General features: G+C 34.5%; 2 protein-coding genes across 2 annotated transcripts; both read left to right on the top strand.

Moving 5' to 3' along the window:
* The first annotated feature begins 9193 nt into the window (after nucleotides 1-9193).
* LOC143017956 (uncharacterized) lies at nucleotides 9194-10357 on the top strand. The gene has a single exon (XM_076172993.1). The coding sequence runs from the start codon at nucleotides 9194-9196 to the stop codon at nucleotides 10355-10357; it is 1164 nt and encodes a 387-aa protein (XP_076029108.1).
* A 108-nt stretch (nucleotides 10358-10465) lies between these two features.
* LOC143017954 (ATP-dependent DNA helicase Pif1-like) lies at nucleotides 10466-12334 on the top strand. Its single transcript, XM_076172992.1, has one exon. The coding sequence runs from the start codon at nucleotides 10466-10468 to the stop codon at nucleotides 12332-12334; it is 1869 nt and encodes a 622-aa protein (XP_076029107.1).
* The last annotated feature ends 1549 nt before the right edge of the window (nucleotides 12335-13883 follow it).

The following is a 13883-nucleotide window of genomic DNA, read 5'->3' as shown; positions in this document are numbered from 1 at the left end:
TTTTGCTAGAAAGAAAAATGAGAGTAGTGATAAGAGACAAACACTCAAATTGGGATGAAGTAATAAGTGGTGTTCCACAAGGAACAGTTTTGGCCCCAATGATGTTTGCTATATAGATTAATGATATGGATGAAGAAATTGAAAGTTATACGAGCTTTTTTGCAGATGATGCAAAACTATTAAAAAAAAAATGAACACGGAAGAAGATTTTGAATCACTACAGAGTGATCTAAATAAAGTCTGGGAATGGAGTAAAAAGTGGGAGATGGAGTTCAATACTAAAAAGTGTAATATAATGGAATTTGGAAAAAGCAAAAACAGAATAATAGGATCATATAAATTGGGAGAAGAAGGAATAAAAAAAAGTTGAAAATGAGAAGGACCTGGGAGTCATTGTTATGAATAATATGTCACCTGAGAAACAAATAAATAAGATTTTTGGTGAAACTTATAATTTAATAAGAACAATCAAAGTGGCATTTACATACCTGGATGAAGAAATGGTGAAGAAAATACTAATCACTCTGATAAGACCAAGATTGGAATATGCAGCAACGATGTGGTCACCAAGTACAAAAAAATGTATAACAAAACTTGAAAGAATACAAAGAGCAATTACAAAATTGGCACCAACACTCTCAAAACTATCATATGAAGGGAGACTAGCAAAACTTGAGCTACAGACACTAGAGAAAAGAAGAGAGAGAGGAGATTTGATAGCTATTTACAGAATCATGAAAGGCATAGAAATTATTGATAGAGAGAATCTAATAAAATGGGATGATAGAAATACAAGAGGACACGGAAAGAAAATCAAGAAAGACAGCTATAGAAGAGATCTGAAAAAGAACAGCTTTCCTCACAAAGTAATAGACAGTTGGAACAAGTTAGATGAGAAAGTAGTGTGTGCAAAAACAATACATGAATTTAAAAATAGTTTAGATAAAATGAGATATGAACACGGGACACCACGAGCATAGCTCCCCTTCCAGTAAAATACAACTAGGTAAATACAACTAGGTAAATACACACACACACACACACACACACACACACACACACACACACACACACACACACACACACACACATATATATACATATACGCACAAATACAAACGTACACACACACACACACACACACACACACACACACACACACACACACACACACACACACACACACACATATATATATATATATATATATATATATATGATGTAAGCGGAATAGGAAACACAGGAGTCTTAGTCTTGAGTTTATTCCTGACTAGTTTCGCAGGAATAAACTCAAGACTAAGACTCCTGTGTTTCCTATTCCGCTTACATCAACCTGTCAGAATGTCTCAACATATATATATATATATATATATATATATATATATATTCATCTATCTACCTATCTATCTATCTATCTATCTATATATACACACATATATATATGTATATATGTCAAATTTGCATTATTTATGTTCACATGTTAATCCTGGATTCTAGCAAATAAAATCATCAATCACAGCTATCTCTCAAATGAAATATGTAAAAAATGATGATATATAGGTAATAATAAACTTAATAATATGAAGAAATGTCTATTTACCACTATATATGCACTACCATGTCTAGGTTTGTCTGGCCGTGTGCGCAACAAAGTTACAAACGAGACATTATCGGATATGAGTAGTAGATGGTAATTGTTCACCAAATTAGCAAAAAAGCCATTAGAGATAGAGTACAGTATTTATTATAATAAAAAAGGCCATATTTTGAATCTAGCTGCCAGTGTAACTTCCTTGAACTATTACACCTTCATCTGGCAAAATTTGTAATTCAGTTATTTGCTAGAAATCTTAAATACTTCAGGAAATAAATTTGTATGTTTTAATAAGTTGTTTTACTTTTTATCGTAATACAAAATATCATATGAAAGAAAACATTGTGAGCAAGGAGTTATTGCTACATTTCCTGAGAATGAGTTTAAAATTAATAGTGAATATGATAATGGTGAAAAAAGATAGTTATGAATAAATACAATATTATTATTTTTATTATTTTTCTACATTCTCTATCATGAAGATTAGCAGTCTATATTACTGTACTATATAGATAATGAACTTAAAAACCATACTGAATACACATGTTTGAAAGTTGTGCTTTTTTAAATTGTCATACTTTTCCTATAAATGACATGTATATTATTGCTTATAGATTTCATGATTATGTATATTTTTCAGAAGGCAATAATAAGAATATTTTATTATATATCTATTATTTATTATTTAGCATTAAATGCTGCTATTCTATAAAAGCAAAAATAATAAACCCACTCTATCAAAGAAAAAAAAATCTTTACTGAATCTTTTAACATAAATTTTGGAATATTTTACTTTAAATATTTCTAAATGGCAACCTGATTGTCATCAATGTCTTTTTCTTCACCCTGTTGTCATCAGCAGAGTGGTTCCATAAGCTAAACGGAAGACCAATCAGGTTAATTATCATAAGATCAGCTACATTCTCAACAGTAAGGCGACTCGTTTTATATCAGCCTCTGCAGAACTGACTGCAATTGCATTGATCATATTTTCAGCTTTCTGTACAATTCGCAGGGTCGCTAGAATTTTGTAAGACATTTTCCACGTTAGTCCCGAAAATCATTGATACTGATTTCATGATGAAAAACTTGACTCAATGCCCTCAGTGTTTCCTCTGCAGCTCTCCAAAGTACAACTGCTTCCTCAATATTCCATGAATTGGGCTCATACCATGAATTTTGTCATCCTGTTTATTCTTCTTTGATGTTAAGTTTTCACATTTCATCACCCTCTTTTTCATACTTTCTATTACTGCTTCAAGTGGCTTTTGACGAGGAAGGCTAATGACTTTGTTATTTTCAACAAAATGAATATCCTTAAAAACATCTGAAGGAGCTCTGACATCGATTTCCCTTTCATAGGTTCCCTTGCTTTCTTTAAGCATTTCAAATGCCGTAATAGTCCTTTTTATTAGCTGTTCAGCTTTTGTCAATGTTAAACTTCTGGCTTGAAGAGCATTAGAAAGTAAGGAAATTTCTTGAAGTATATCTATCATCAGTGCCAAATCTTCCAAGAAATGCTTGTTGCAAAGACGTGCAGCCATCCTTGAATGTTTTGCTTCACTAGAAAAATATTTGGATAATGCTGGATAAGCACGCCACAGCAAGCAGCCCATCTTGGTCCTAGAATTCTACCTATCTTCAGAATTTGTTGCCCAAGCTCTTCTGAAATTTTAAAGAGTTGCGTTTGGTTTTTGTTTGATTGGTGAAAAATTGTGTAGATTTTATCCCAAAATGCCTGGACATTGGAAGGAGGATTTTTTTTTTTTTTTTTTTTTTTTGGGGGGGGGGGGGTGCATGAGAATTCTCGTAAATTGGGGACTTGGCGAAGGGGGATAGCTGCAGTGGGAGCCAAAGTCTAGGAGATTTGAGTCACCGGCCGGGACCACGCACGTTCCCTTCAAACATGCATGTAATCAAAGGTGGGTGGGGGGGGGGGCAACTCATGCAGACCACAACCCTAGGCTAATCAAACAGAATATACTACACTGAGTTTATTGATTAAAATCATTTCTATAGTCAGTGACACGCAACTTGAATCTTTAAGTGTTCAATATCAATTAAATGTTCCAATTTCAATTATGATTTACGTATTCTACCTGGCTAGCCCTGCGCGCTTTAATTCCTAACTAATAATCACCAAAATACCTCGATTTACTCTGGAGTCTCTTCGATGATAGTGCACTCCCTGAACACGTCTTCAAATGAATTGTCTTCGGTTGTACAGGATGCGGCTGCTGGCGATGGATACACACTTGGCACTGAGGGCGGCGGGAAGCATGGCCGTCCTTGTTGATACACCTCGTGGCAGGGAGCGTATCTGTTTCCGAAGACTTCCTTTTCCAGATCTCCCCACACTGAATAAAGTTATGTTCTAGTCATTGTATCACTGGAGTGGGTTCGACATGCACACTGCATAAGCTTAGTCTCCGAAGGCGGAACCCGTCGCGACACAGAAAAAAGCACGTTCCTGTTCTTTGTGGTACTTGTGCGTAACACTTGTCTCAATTTAATAGTTCTCCGGGACACTAATCACCAGAAACACTCTTGTATGGCTGGCGGTGATTAAACGAGTCGAATTAATGTGTAAAATCCTCTATAGTCACCCTATGGGAGTGTGGGACACGTCTAGATCCTTCGAGAGCACGTGTGGTCCACCTCACCCAGTACGAACCTGAGGTTAACTGCCTGATATCCCCGGGCGTCGGGTCAACTGCTTGTGCCGATGCACTGTTGCCGGTACTCTTAATTTCAAATCGCCAATTTCGAAAGGAATGTAGTGCAACGTTTATGCAGGAGTTGAATTATTTCTAGCAGTCCTGTACCAATGGCTTTTCCTCCCTTACAAGGGAGGTAGCCAAAAAACAAAAGCATAAATTCCACTCCCACCTATTCCATCCCCACATACTCCACTCCCATTCACAACCCCTCCCTCTTATCTTGGCTCCTCCTGGATGACGGGTCATCCCTGGATCTCGACCACTGCCCTGGGTCAGAAGCAATGTAGCAAGACAAACCATATCCACAGCAAGGCTGACTAATTTAATCGGTAGCCATCCCTCTCCGTCCCCTCATGCAGAAAAATAGAGAATGGGGAGAAATCCCTTCAGGCTGCGTCAAAATATCATTCACATTTACTCCTTCACTCATCCATTCCCCACCCATTCCCTTCCATGCATCATAGCATCATCCATACTCATCCATTCTCCACTCACCCCTATCCTTTGTCTCTCCCTCCCTTCCTCAAAAGACATTCTCCTCTTTCCCACTCCCCCTTTTACCACATCCATCCATCTCATCCTTCATCGCCCCTTCATCTTTACTCCCTTCACCTCTGCCTTCCACACCTCTTTTACTTATATTTCTTCACTCATTCTTTCCATGTGTCCAAACTATCCCAATACTCTTTCATTAACCCTATCTCCCAACTCCCCTTCCACTCTCTTTCTCCTCCTCACCTCCTCGTTCCTTGCTCTATCCAACCTAGTAACCCTTACCATACTTCTCAGGTATTTCATCTCAAACACATTCAAACTCCTCCTATCTTCCTTTCTTATGTCCCATATATACTCACAAAAAAAACTCCCATTCCAATTCCACCTTCACTTAGATTGAACTTGAAGACACTTTCCTCCGCTACACCATGTGTTCTCCTATCACATCACTTACTAGCAAGTCCACTCTTTCTCTACCCTCGACCCCCCTCACCATTCTCGACACTCTCCCCACCACACTATCAAACCTAAGATTACCCGTCCCTTTCAACTTAAATTCACTTAGCACTAACGCATCTACCTTCCCTTTCACAAACATACTGGTAATCTATTACTAATCACTCTCATCTGTAAAAGAACTATCCCATATCTAATGACCCAAATATTAGGGCTTTAGTTGGAGTTCTCCCAGGCCCTCTTATGCCTTGCCTTATCATTTTGTCGCCTTTTACGACTAACATGGTAATCACCCGGAGAAAATTCCCCCCACCGCACCCCAAGCACAAGGAATAAAAGGAAGAGTGACAAAAGTAGTAAAGGGAACAGCATAAAGGTGGGACAGTCGTAGTAAAAAAAAAAGTAGCATTATTTCTTTTTGAGTAGATATTTAACTCTTATATAGAAAATGTGTGCCTCCAGTCCATAGGAGTGCCCCAAAACAACCCCAAAACATTATCTGTAATCTACTATGGATATACATATATATATATATACATACACACATACATATACATATACATATACATATACATATACATATACATATACGTATACATTTGTGGTCGGCTTCGCCTCCTCATATACAGTTTATAGCAGGTTCAATTGTTCTAACCCTTTGCCAGCAAGACTGGGCTTTTATATAGAGGGGAGCGTGAACTCAACTCCGTGACGCCTCCGTGATTATTTGAAAGATGTCGCTACAACAAAAGTTTTTTATTTATTTTTTCATAAATGTTACAATAGCAAAACAAAGAAAAAATTTCGTTTAAATGTTGCCATGTCGGCTGATGGGGTTGGTTATTGGGTGAAAATTAAGAGGCTCGAATCTCAGGTGGGGTGGGCTTCGATTTCTGGCATACCGCTCGTATCAGGTTGCAATATGTTTATATCTTTAACTGGCAAGATAATTACAAACTTCCTTTTACATTCGCGTGGGTATATATGCATGTGTCTATAGGTGTGTGTGTGTGTGTGTGTGTGTGTGTGTGTGTGTGTGTGTGTGTGTGTGTGTGTGTGTGTGTGTGTGTGTGTGTGTGTGTGTGTGTGTGTGTTTGCACGTGTATGTGTGTGCATGTATGTATGTATGTATGTATGTATGTATGTATGTATGTATATTCAGCTTGTTAATGTACGTGAATTACGAAGGTCTACAAAAGAAGAGTATACCGACAGGAGACCTTTTGGTACATAATTAGGTGCTAAGAATAGATAGTTAAATGAAGAAATGAGTAAACAAGCAAACCCAACAATTAACAAGCGTTGCAGCATATTTCTTATGTGTTTATCTCAGTGAATCTTAAAACTTCGAACCGTATTACACTGCACTTTCTCTGCAGAAAGTTGATTCCGTTGATTGACTACACGATTGGCGAAATTGTTTCTACCCACTCCCAAATCTCTACGTTCTGACAGCTTGAGACCGTTATTTCTTGTATGATTCGTATTCACTATGAAAATTTCATCACTTTCGATGTTGTCAATTCCTTTTAAAATCTTGAAGACCTGTATCAATTCACCCCCTGAGTCTACGTTTTTTTTTTAGGGCAAAAATATTCATATGTTTTAGATGATTTTCGTAATGACTTATTACTAATATTTGGAATAAGTTTTATGGCTCGCTGTAAGAGGCTCGTAGATATAGGTAGACAAGTGAGGTAAGAGGGGTAGATAGTGAGAGTTTCATTTTATTGAATCAGCTGTTTTGTAAACAACAGCTCGAAGGCGAGAAGGCGAGGAATATATAACTTTGCTCTCAGCGTTATGTTTATAGACAAAGGCCTGGGGACTCGATTTTATCATTGTATGTAAGTTTTACTTTTGCTGATGTAAACTAGGTTAGTCTGCATTGAATTCGAGTTGTAACGGTGGATCTGATTGGAGAAAGGGTGAGGGAGAAAATTCAATCGATTCACGATTGTAAGATCACGCCCTTAGAGGAGGTTCGTGTCTGTCTGTCTGTCTGTCTGTCAGACTTTTTTCTCGATTCGATCGATCGACTAATTTCGATTTCGACGACTCAACCTTACTTTGTAAATGTTTCAGATTAAAGTTGGCTCCAATTCATGAGTAGCATTCAAAGTAATTGAGCTTTTCGAACAAATATTGGCTAATTTTTTTTAGAAAAAAAAAAACAATATATAAGAAAAATGATAAAATACACTTGCCATACATACCTTTGATAAGTTATTAAAATTGAGAATAAATTCGATAAAAAAAAAATTAAACGAGCTAATATCAATTTCGTCTCTATATTATACAATTTATTCTTTTAAAAATTTGTTAATTTTTTCGATCGATCCAGGTGACGCGATTCGAACTGCCCGATTTGTTGTTCGTCGAATCGCACTTTAGGTTAGTAATAAATGAGGTCGTCACCTCCTCATTCGCTCAATAAAACTGGTAATTATAGCGGTAGTGTTTCAGACTTGAATCCTTTTAGTATGGATTCTAATATCATCATTAACACTGTTAACAGTAGAAGTAGAAAAATAAAAATAAATGAAAATTGTAATAGTAAAAAAAAAAAAAAGTGAGATGGATGAAGAAGAAAAAGAGAATTAGGAATGGAAATAGGGGATATCAAAGGAGAAGAAGAGAATCATTAACTGAAGGTCAAGAGCAAAAAATAAGGGAAATTGACAAGAACGCACATAGAAGTCAGAGAAAAAACCTTAATGATGAAAAAAGACAAGAAATTTTAGAAATTGGTAGAGAAGCGCATAGAAGTCAGAGAGAAAACTTTAATGATGAAAGAAGACAAGAAATTTTAGAAATTTATAGAGAAGCGCATAGAAGTCAGAGAGAAAACCTTAATGATGAAAGGAGACAGGAAATTTTAGAAATTGATGCACATAGAAGTTAGAGAAATCAATTGAATTTGGAGCAAAATGCAAGAATATTACAGTCAAGACAGAATGATTATGCTCAAAAACAGACTAATAATAACTATGGTGAAGTGTTTACATACCAAAGCTCAATTTTTTTTTTTTTTTTTACAAATATGGCATATATTAGTCAAATGAATAAAATTTGTAAATATTGTCGAGCTAAACTGAGCCTGCAGGTTTATGCTGTTCTAACGGTAAGGTAAAACTTAAAACAATTGGTCAACACCTGAACCACTTAGAACATTAATGGAAGGCAAAACTTCAGATTCAAAAAACTTTTTGAAAAATATAAGGAAATATAATGAATTGTTTTCAATGACATCATCTGGAATGAACCAATCAACTGAAATAAGAGGTTTTATGCCTGTGTTCAAAATACAAGGGCAAATTTATCATAAAATTGGATCTTTATATAACGAAGTTGAAAATAATTCTAAATATGCACAAATCTATTTTATTGATGATTTGGATAGACAGGCAGATATTAGAAATAATAGATTTAAGGAAACTAATCTTCATACTATGAAAGATTTACAAAACATGTTGACACAAAACAATGAATTGATACGACAAATAAAGACAATGTCATCATTCGTTAATACACCAGAATTAAAATCATCAATATGTGCAGACAGAGTACCAAGTGGAGAACATGTAAGAAGATACTGTACAATGATAGATTATGAGATGATATTGGTTTAGTAATGGTTGGTAATGAATTTCCAAGAAGGAATATTGTATTCACTTATAAAGATAATACAATAAGGAAAATTGATGAATTGCACAGATCATATGATGCATTACAATATCCATTGATATATTGGAGAGGAAATGATGGTTATAAATTCAATATTCCACTATACAGGCCTGGAAGTGATATTCCCATTCCTAACAAAAAAGTAACATGCCGAAAGTACTACTCATATCAAATACAAGAAAGAAACGAATGGAATCAAATAATAAAGTGTAGAAGACTATTTCAAATGTTCTTAGTTGATATGTACGCAAAAATTGAGTTTGAAAGGTTGTTATACATACAAAATAATCAAACTAAACTTAGAGTGGAAGAATATTCATTACTTAAAGATGCCTTGAACAGTGATAGAAATATTAATCCACAAGATTTAGGAAAAGCTGTTATACTACCATCAAGTTATATTGGAAGTCCAAGATATTGGAAAGAAAGAACACAAGATGCTATGTGTTATGGAAGAGAGTATGGTAGACCTGATTTATTCATCACCTTTACATGCAATCCGAAGTGGGATGAAATAACAGAAAATCTACAAAATGGCCAAAATCCAGCAGACAGACATGACATTGTGGCAAGAGTATTTAAACAAAAATTAAATAAAATGATGGATGTTTTGGTTAAAAAGAAAAGTGGAATATTTGGTAAAGTGAAAGCATACATTTACACAGTTGAGTGGCAAAAAAGAGGCTTACCACATGCGCATATATTATTATGGCTTGAACAAATTATACATGCAGACAAAACAGATTTAATAACATCTGCAGAGATACCAGATCCATCAATTGATAGAGAATTATACAATATTGTTGTAAACCAGATGGTGCATGGGCCATGTGGTGATCACAATAATCAGAGTCCATGCATGAACAATTCAAAATGCTCAAAAAAATATCCTAAAGCTTTTATAGCTCATACAAGGTCAGAAATATCTGGATATCCATTGTATAGAAGGAGAGATAGTGAAAATGGTGGTCAAAGTGCAACAATAGTCAGAAATGGCAAAACCTACACTATTGATAATCGATGGATAGTGCCTTACAATCCATTATTATCAAAAGCATTTAAAGCTCACATTAATGTTGAAATTTGTTGTTCAGTACAATCAATAATGTACATAATAAAGTATCTGAATAAAGGCAGTGATGCAGCAGTATTACAATTAAGAAGTGGTGAGGACTATAATGAGGTTGACAATTACATTTCAGGTAGATATTTGAATAGTAATGAAGCTGCATGGAGAATATTTGAATTCAATATACACATGAGACATCCAGCTGTTCAGCAACTTGACATTCACCTTGAGAATGGACAAAGAGTTTATTTCAATCCAGATAATGTACAACAAAGAATTATTAATCCAAAAAATACAAGTTTAACATCATTTTTCAAATTAAATGCAGAAGATTAGCATGCAAATACTTTACTTTATCGAGAAATACCTAATCATTATACACTTACTCCCGACAAAAAGTGGAAAAGAAGATTAAATGGTAGGATAGTCAAAGCATGTGCTCGAATGTATACAGTATCTCCAAATCAAACTGAATGCTTTTGTTTAAGACTACTCCTTAATCATGTTAGAGGTCCTAAATCATTTAAAGAAGTTAAATATTTTGATGGAACACAATACAATACATTCAAAGAAGCATGTTTAGCAAGAGGATTACTTGAAAATGATGATCATTTAAGATTTTGTATTCAAGAATCAATAATATCTAAATTGCCATGTCAAGTTAGATCATTATTTGGTTTGATATTAGTATATTGTAATCCAAGTAATCCAGTAGGACTTTATGAAGAATTCAAATCACAAATGTCCCTTGATATACTGAACCAGATGACTGAAAATCAAAATGAAGAAATTGATAACATTGAAATTGTATATTCAGAATTATTACACAGATTAGAATCAATTATAAATGAGATAGGAGATAAATCACTTAGAGATGTAGGATTACCAGAACCAATGTTTGATCAATTTAATGGTCAAATCAATTCTGATCCTAATACTGTAGATGAAACAACTAATTTCATTGAAAGAAATGAAATTATGCTAAATGTAGATCAAAGAGAAGTTTATGATAAGATTATTGATTGTTTGAATGGACTAAATAATACTAAGCTTAAATTCTTAGATGCTCCAGGTGGAACTGGTAAAACATTTTTACTTAATCTAATATTGGCTAAAAATAAAGTTATTAATGGAAAAAGTATTTCTGTTGCATCATCAGGAATAGCATCAACATTATTAGATGAAGGCAAAACTGTACATTCAATGTTCAAGTTACCATTTTCATCATCAATATCTGATGAATTTACAACATCAATAAGGAAAAATAGTAAATTATGGAACTACATTAAGAATTGTGATCTCATTATTTGGGATGAAGCTGCAATGTCACACAGAAATATGTTGGAAGCAGTTAATAAAACTTTTAAAGAGATTAAAAATAGCAATGATCCATTTGGAAATGTTACAGTACTACTTGCAGGAGATTTCAGACAAATATTACCAGTAGTACCAAGAGGAACAAAAGCTGATGAAATTGATGCCTCAATCAAATCTTCACAATTATGGAATCTATTTGAAAAATTATCTCTAAGGATCAATATGCGAGTTAATTCATTGAACTCAACTGATTTACAGTATTTCGCAAATAAATTGGTTGAAATTGGTGAAGATAAAATCAATAGCTGTGATAATAGAATTGCATTACAATTTGGAAACCGAGTATCAACAATAGTAGCATTAATGGAATCAGTTTTTGACAACTTTGAATCTAATTACACAGATATGGACTATCTATCTGAAAGGGCTATACTTGCTACAATAAATGATAATGTTCACTCAATAAATAATGAAATGCTTGAAAAGATCAGTGAACCAATTTATACCTACAATTCAATTGATAAGGCAATAGATACAAATGAAGAAGTTAATTTTCCAATTGAATTCATAAACTCATTAGAAATATCTGGAATGCCACCACATTGTCTAAAGCTTAAAATCGGAGCCCCCAATATACTGTTAAGAAATCTTAATTCACCTAAGTTATGCAATGGAACAAGAATGGTTGTTATAAGTTTGTCAAATAATGTTATAGAAGCTAAAATACTCAATGGCAAATATAAAGGTGAACAAGTGCTTTTACCAAGGATAAAGCTTATAAATGAAGAGCCAATTAAATTTTCAAGATTGCAATTTCCAGTTAGATTATCATATGCATTGACAATTAATAAATCTCAAGTACAAACATTTAAAAAAGTTGGCTTAAATTTAACAAACGAAGTATTTACACATGGACAATTACATGTTGCTGTATCAAGAATAGGAGATCCAAGAAATTTATATTACTATCAAGAAGAGGAGAAGACAAAAATATAGTGTACAAAGAAATTATCTAGAGATATGATTGCCAATGAAAAAATCATAAAAAAGTGAAAAACAAAAAAAAATAATAATAATAATAAAATTTACCAACAGTGGCGATAGTAACGTCCCTGCCCAACTTTCCGTCCATACAATGCAGTAATAATAATTTTTAAAATTTCTAAATGTATATCTCCTCTAAGAGTGAATATACAAAAATAAAATCCCCGCTAATTATTGAGTAAATTTCTTTGTAAATTTTCTCATAATTTTATGTGAAATATCTGGCGGGTACATTAACAATCATCTTCCTTTAAAAAATTGGATAATTTTCATTGAGAAAAAGTTTTTTTTTTTTTTTTTTAATTAAGAGTTTATCGAATTCATCAACATGCTGAGATCTCAGGGGCGAAGCCCCTTTCTAACAAAATCTAGTTTAGTAATAATTACGATATATATAGACACTAACTTTAATATTACTGGCATAAATACAGTACTAATGTGATGTAATGTCATATATTATACAATCCACCATATTTTATCACTGGCTCGGTACAACAGAGGACACGGGGCTAGTGTGATGCACTTGGTCTATATAGCGATCACCTGTTACCAGCAACCATCCATGAAGACTACCGTTTTATACATACTCTCATTAATTGTTCATATAATGGTGGAGAAGGATATATCAAAACATTGTTAGTAAACGAGAAAAGTTTCCATATTTTACCAAGAAAAAGAATATGAATGATTAGCTTCTGTGCATATATTTTGTTTATCACACGTCTGACTCGGATCATTCGCTATAACGTTAGCAAAATCTGCTTTGCGCATTACTGTCTTTCGTGGATAATGGTAGCTCCTGAAGTTGGTGTAATGATTCTTGAAGAACATTAGTTTCATCACAAACAATTTTCTTTATTCTCCTGTTATTACTTGCTGACTGGGTTGGACGGGGGTCAGGAACTTGCCGATTCGATGTGCCAGGATCATAATGGACAGGCAAAGATGCATGTATGGTGTCTGTCCTTCTGAGAGGCTACAGCGCGGGTGCCAGACGTTACAACGGGTTCTGCTGTAGCTGCATGCCCGTGCAATACCTGCAGTTCAGGGCCGTTGTAAATGTGTAACAAACAAACAAGATAAGGGTTAAAAACATAATGCACACAACAAAAAGCCAAGAATGTTGTCAGATTAGTAATCTATATAATATGTTTTGTTACATTGTGCAGTTACAGGAACAATATGAGAAACGGGGTAGATTAATGAATATACTGTAGTTAATGCATGACTTGTATTACTGACAAAGCTTTTGTATATCGTTACAGATGTCTCGAGCCCCTGAGGAATGGAAACGTGTGGCTGACGAGTTTAACACAAAATAGAATTTCCCTGTCTCGGAACCATTGATGGAAAACACATTCTCATAAGGCCTCCACATGGTAGCGGTTCCTACTACTACGATTACAAAGGCAGTCACAGTATAATATTCATAGAATATGAAGCTAATTCGGAGTTCATATATGTGGACGTGGGTACAATAGGACGCGTGTCGGATGGCGGT

This window comes from Oratosquilla oratoria, chromosome 33 (genome assembly GCF_046742065.1).
Source record: "Oratosquilla oratoria isolate Oo_2021 chromosome 33, ASM4674206v1, whole genome shotgun sequence".
NCBI lineage: Eukaryota > Metazoa > Arthropoda > Malacostraca > Stomatopoda > Squillidae > Oratosquilla > Oratosquilla oratoria.
Note: the sequence above shows the minus strand (reverse complement) of the source record. Positions and strands in the feature narration are given on the sequence as shown.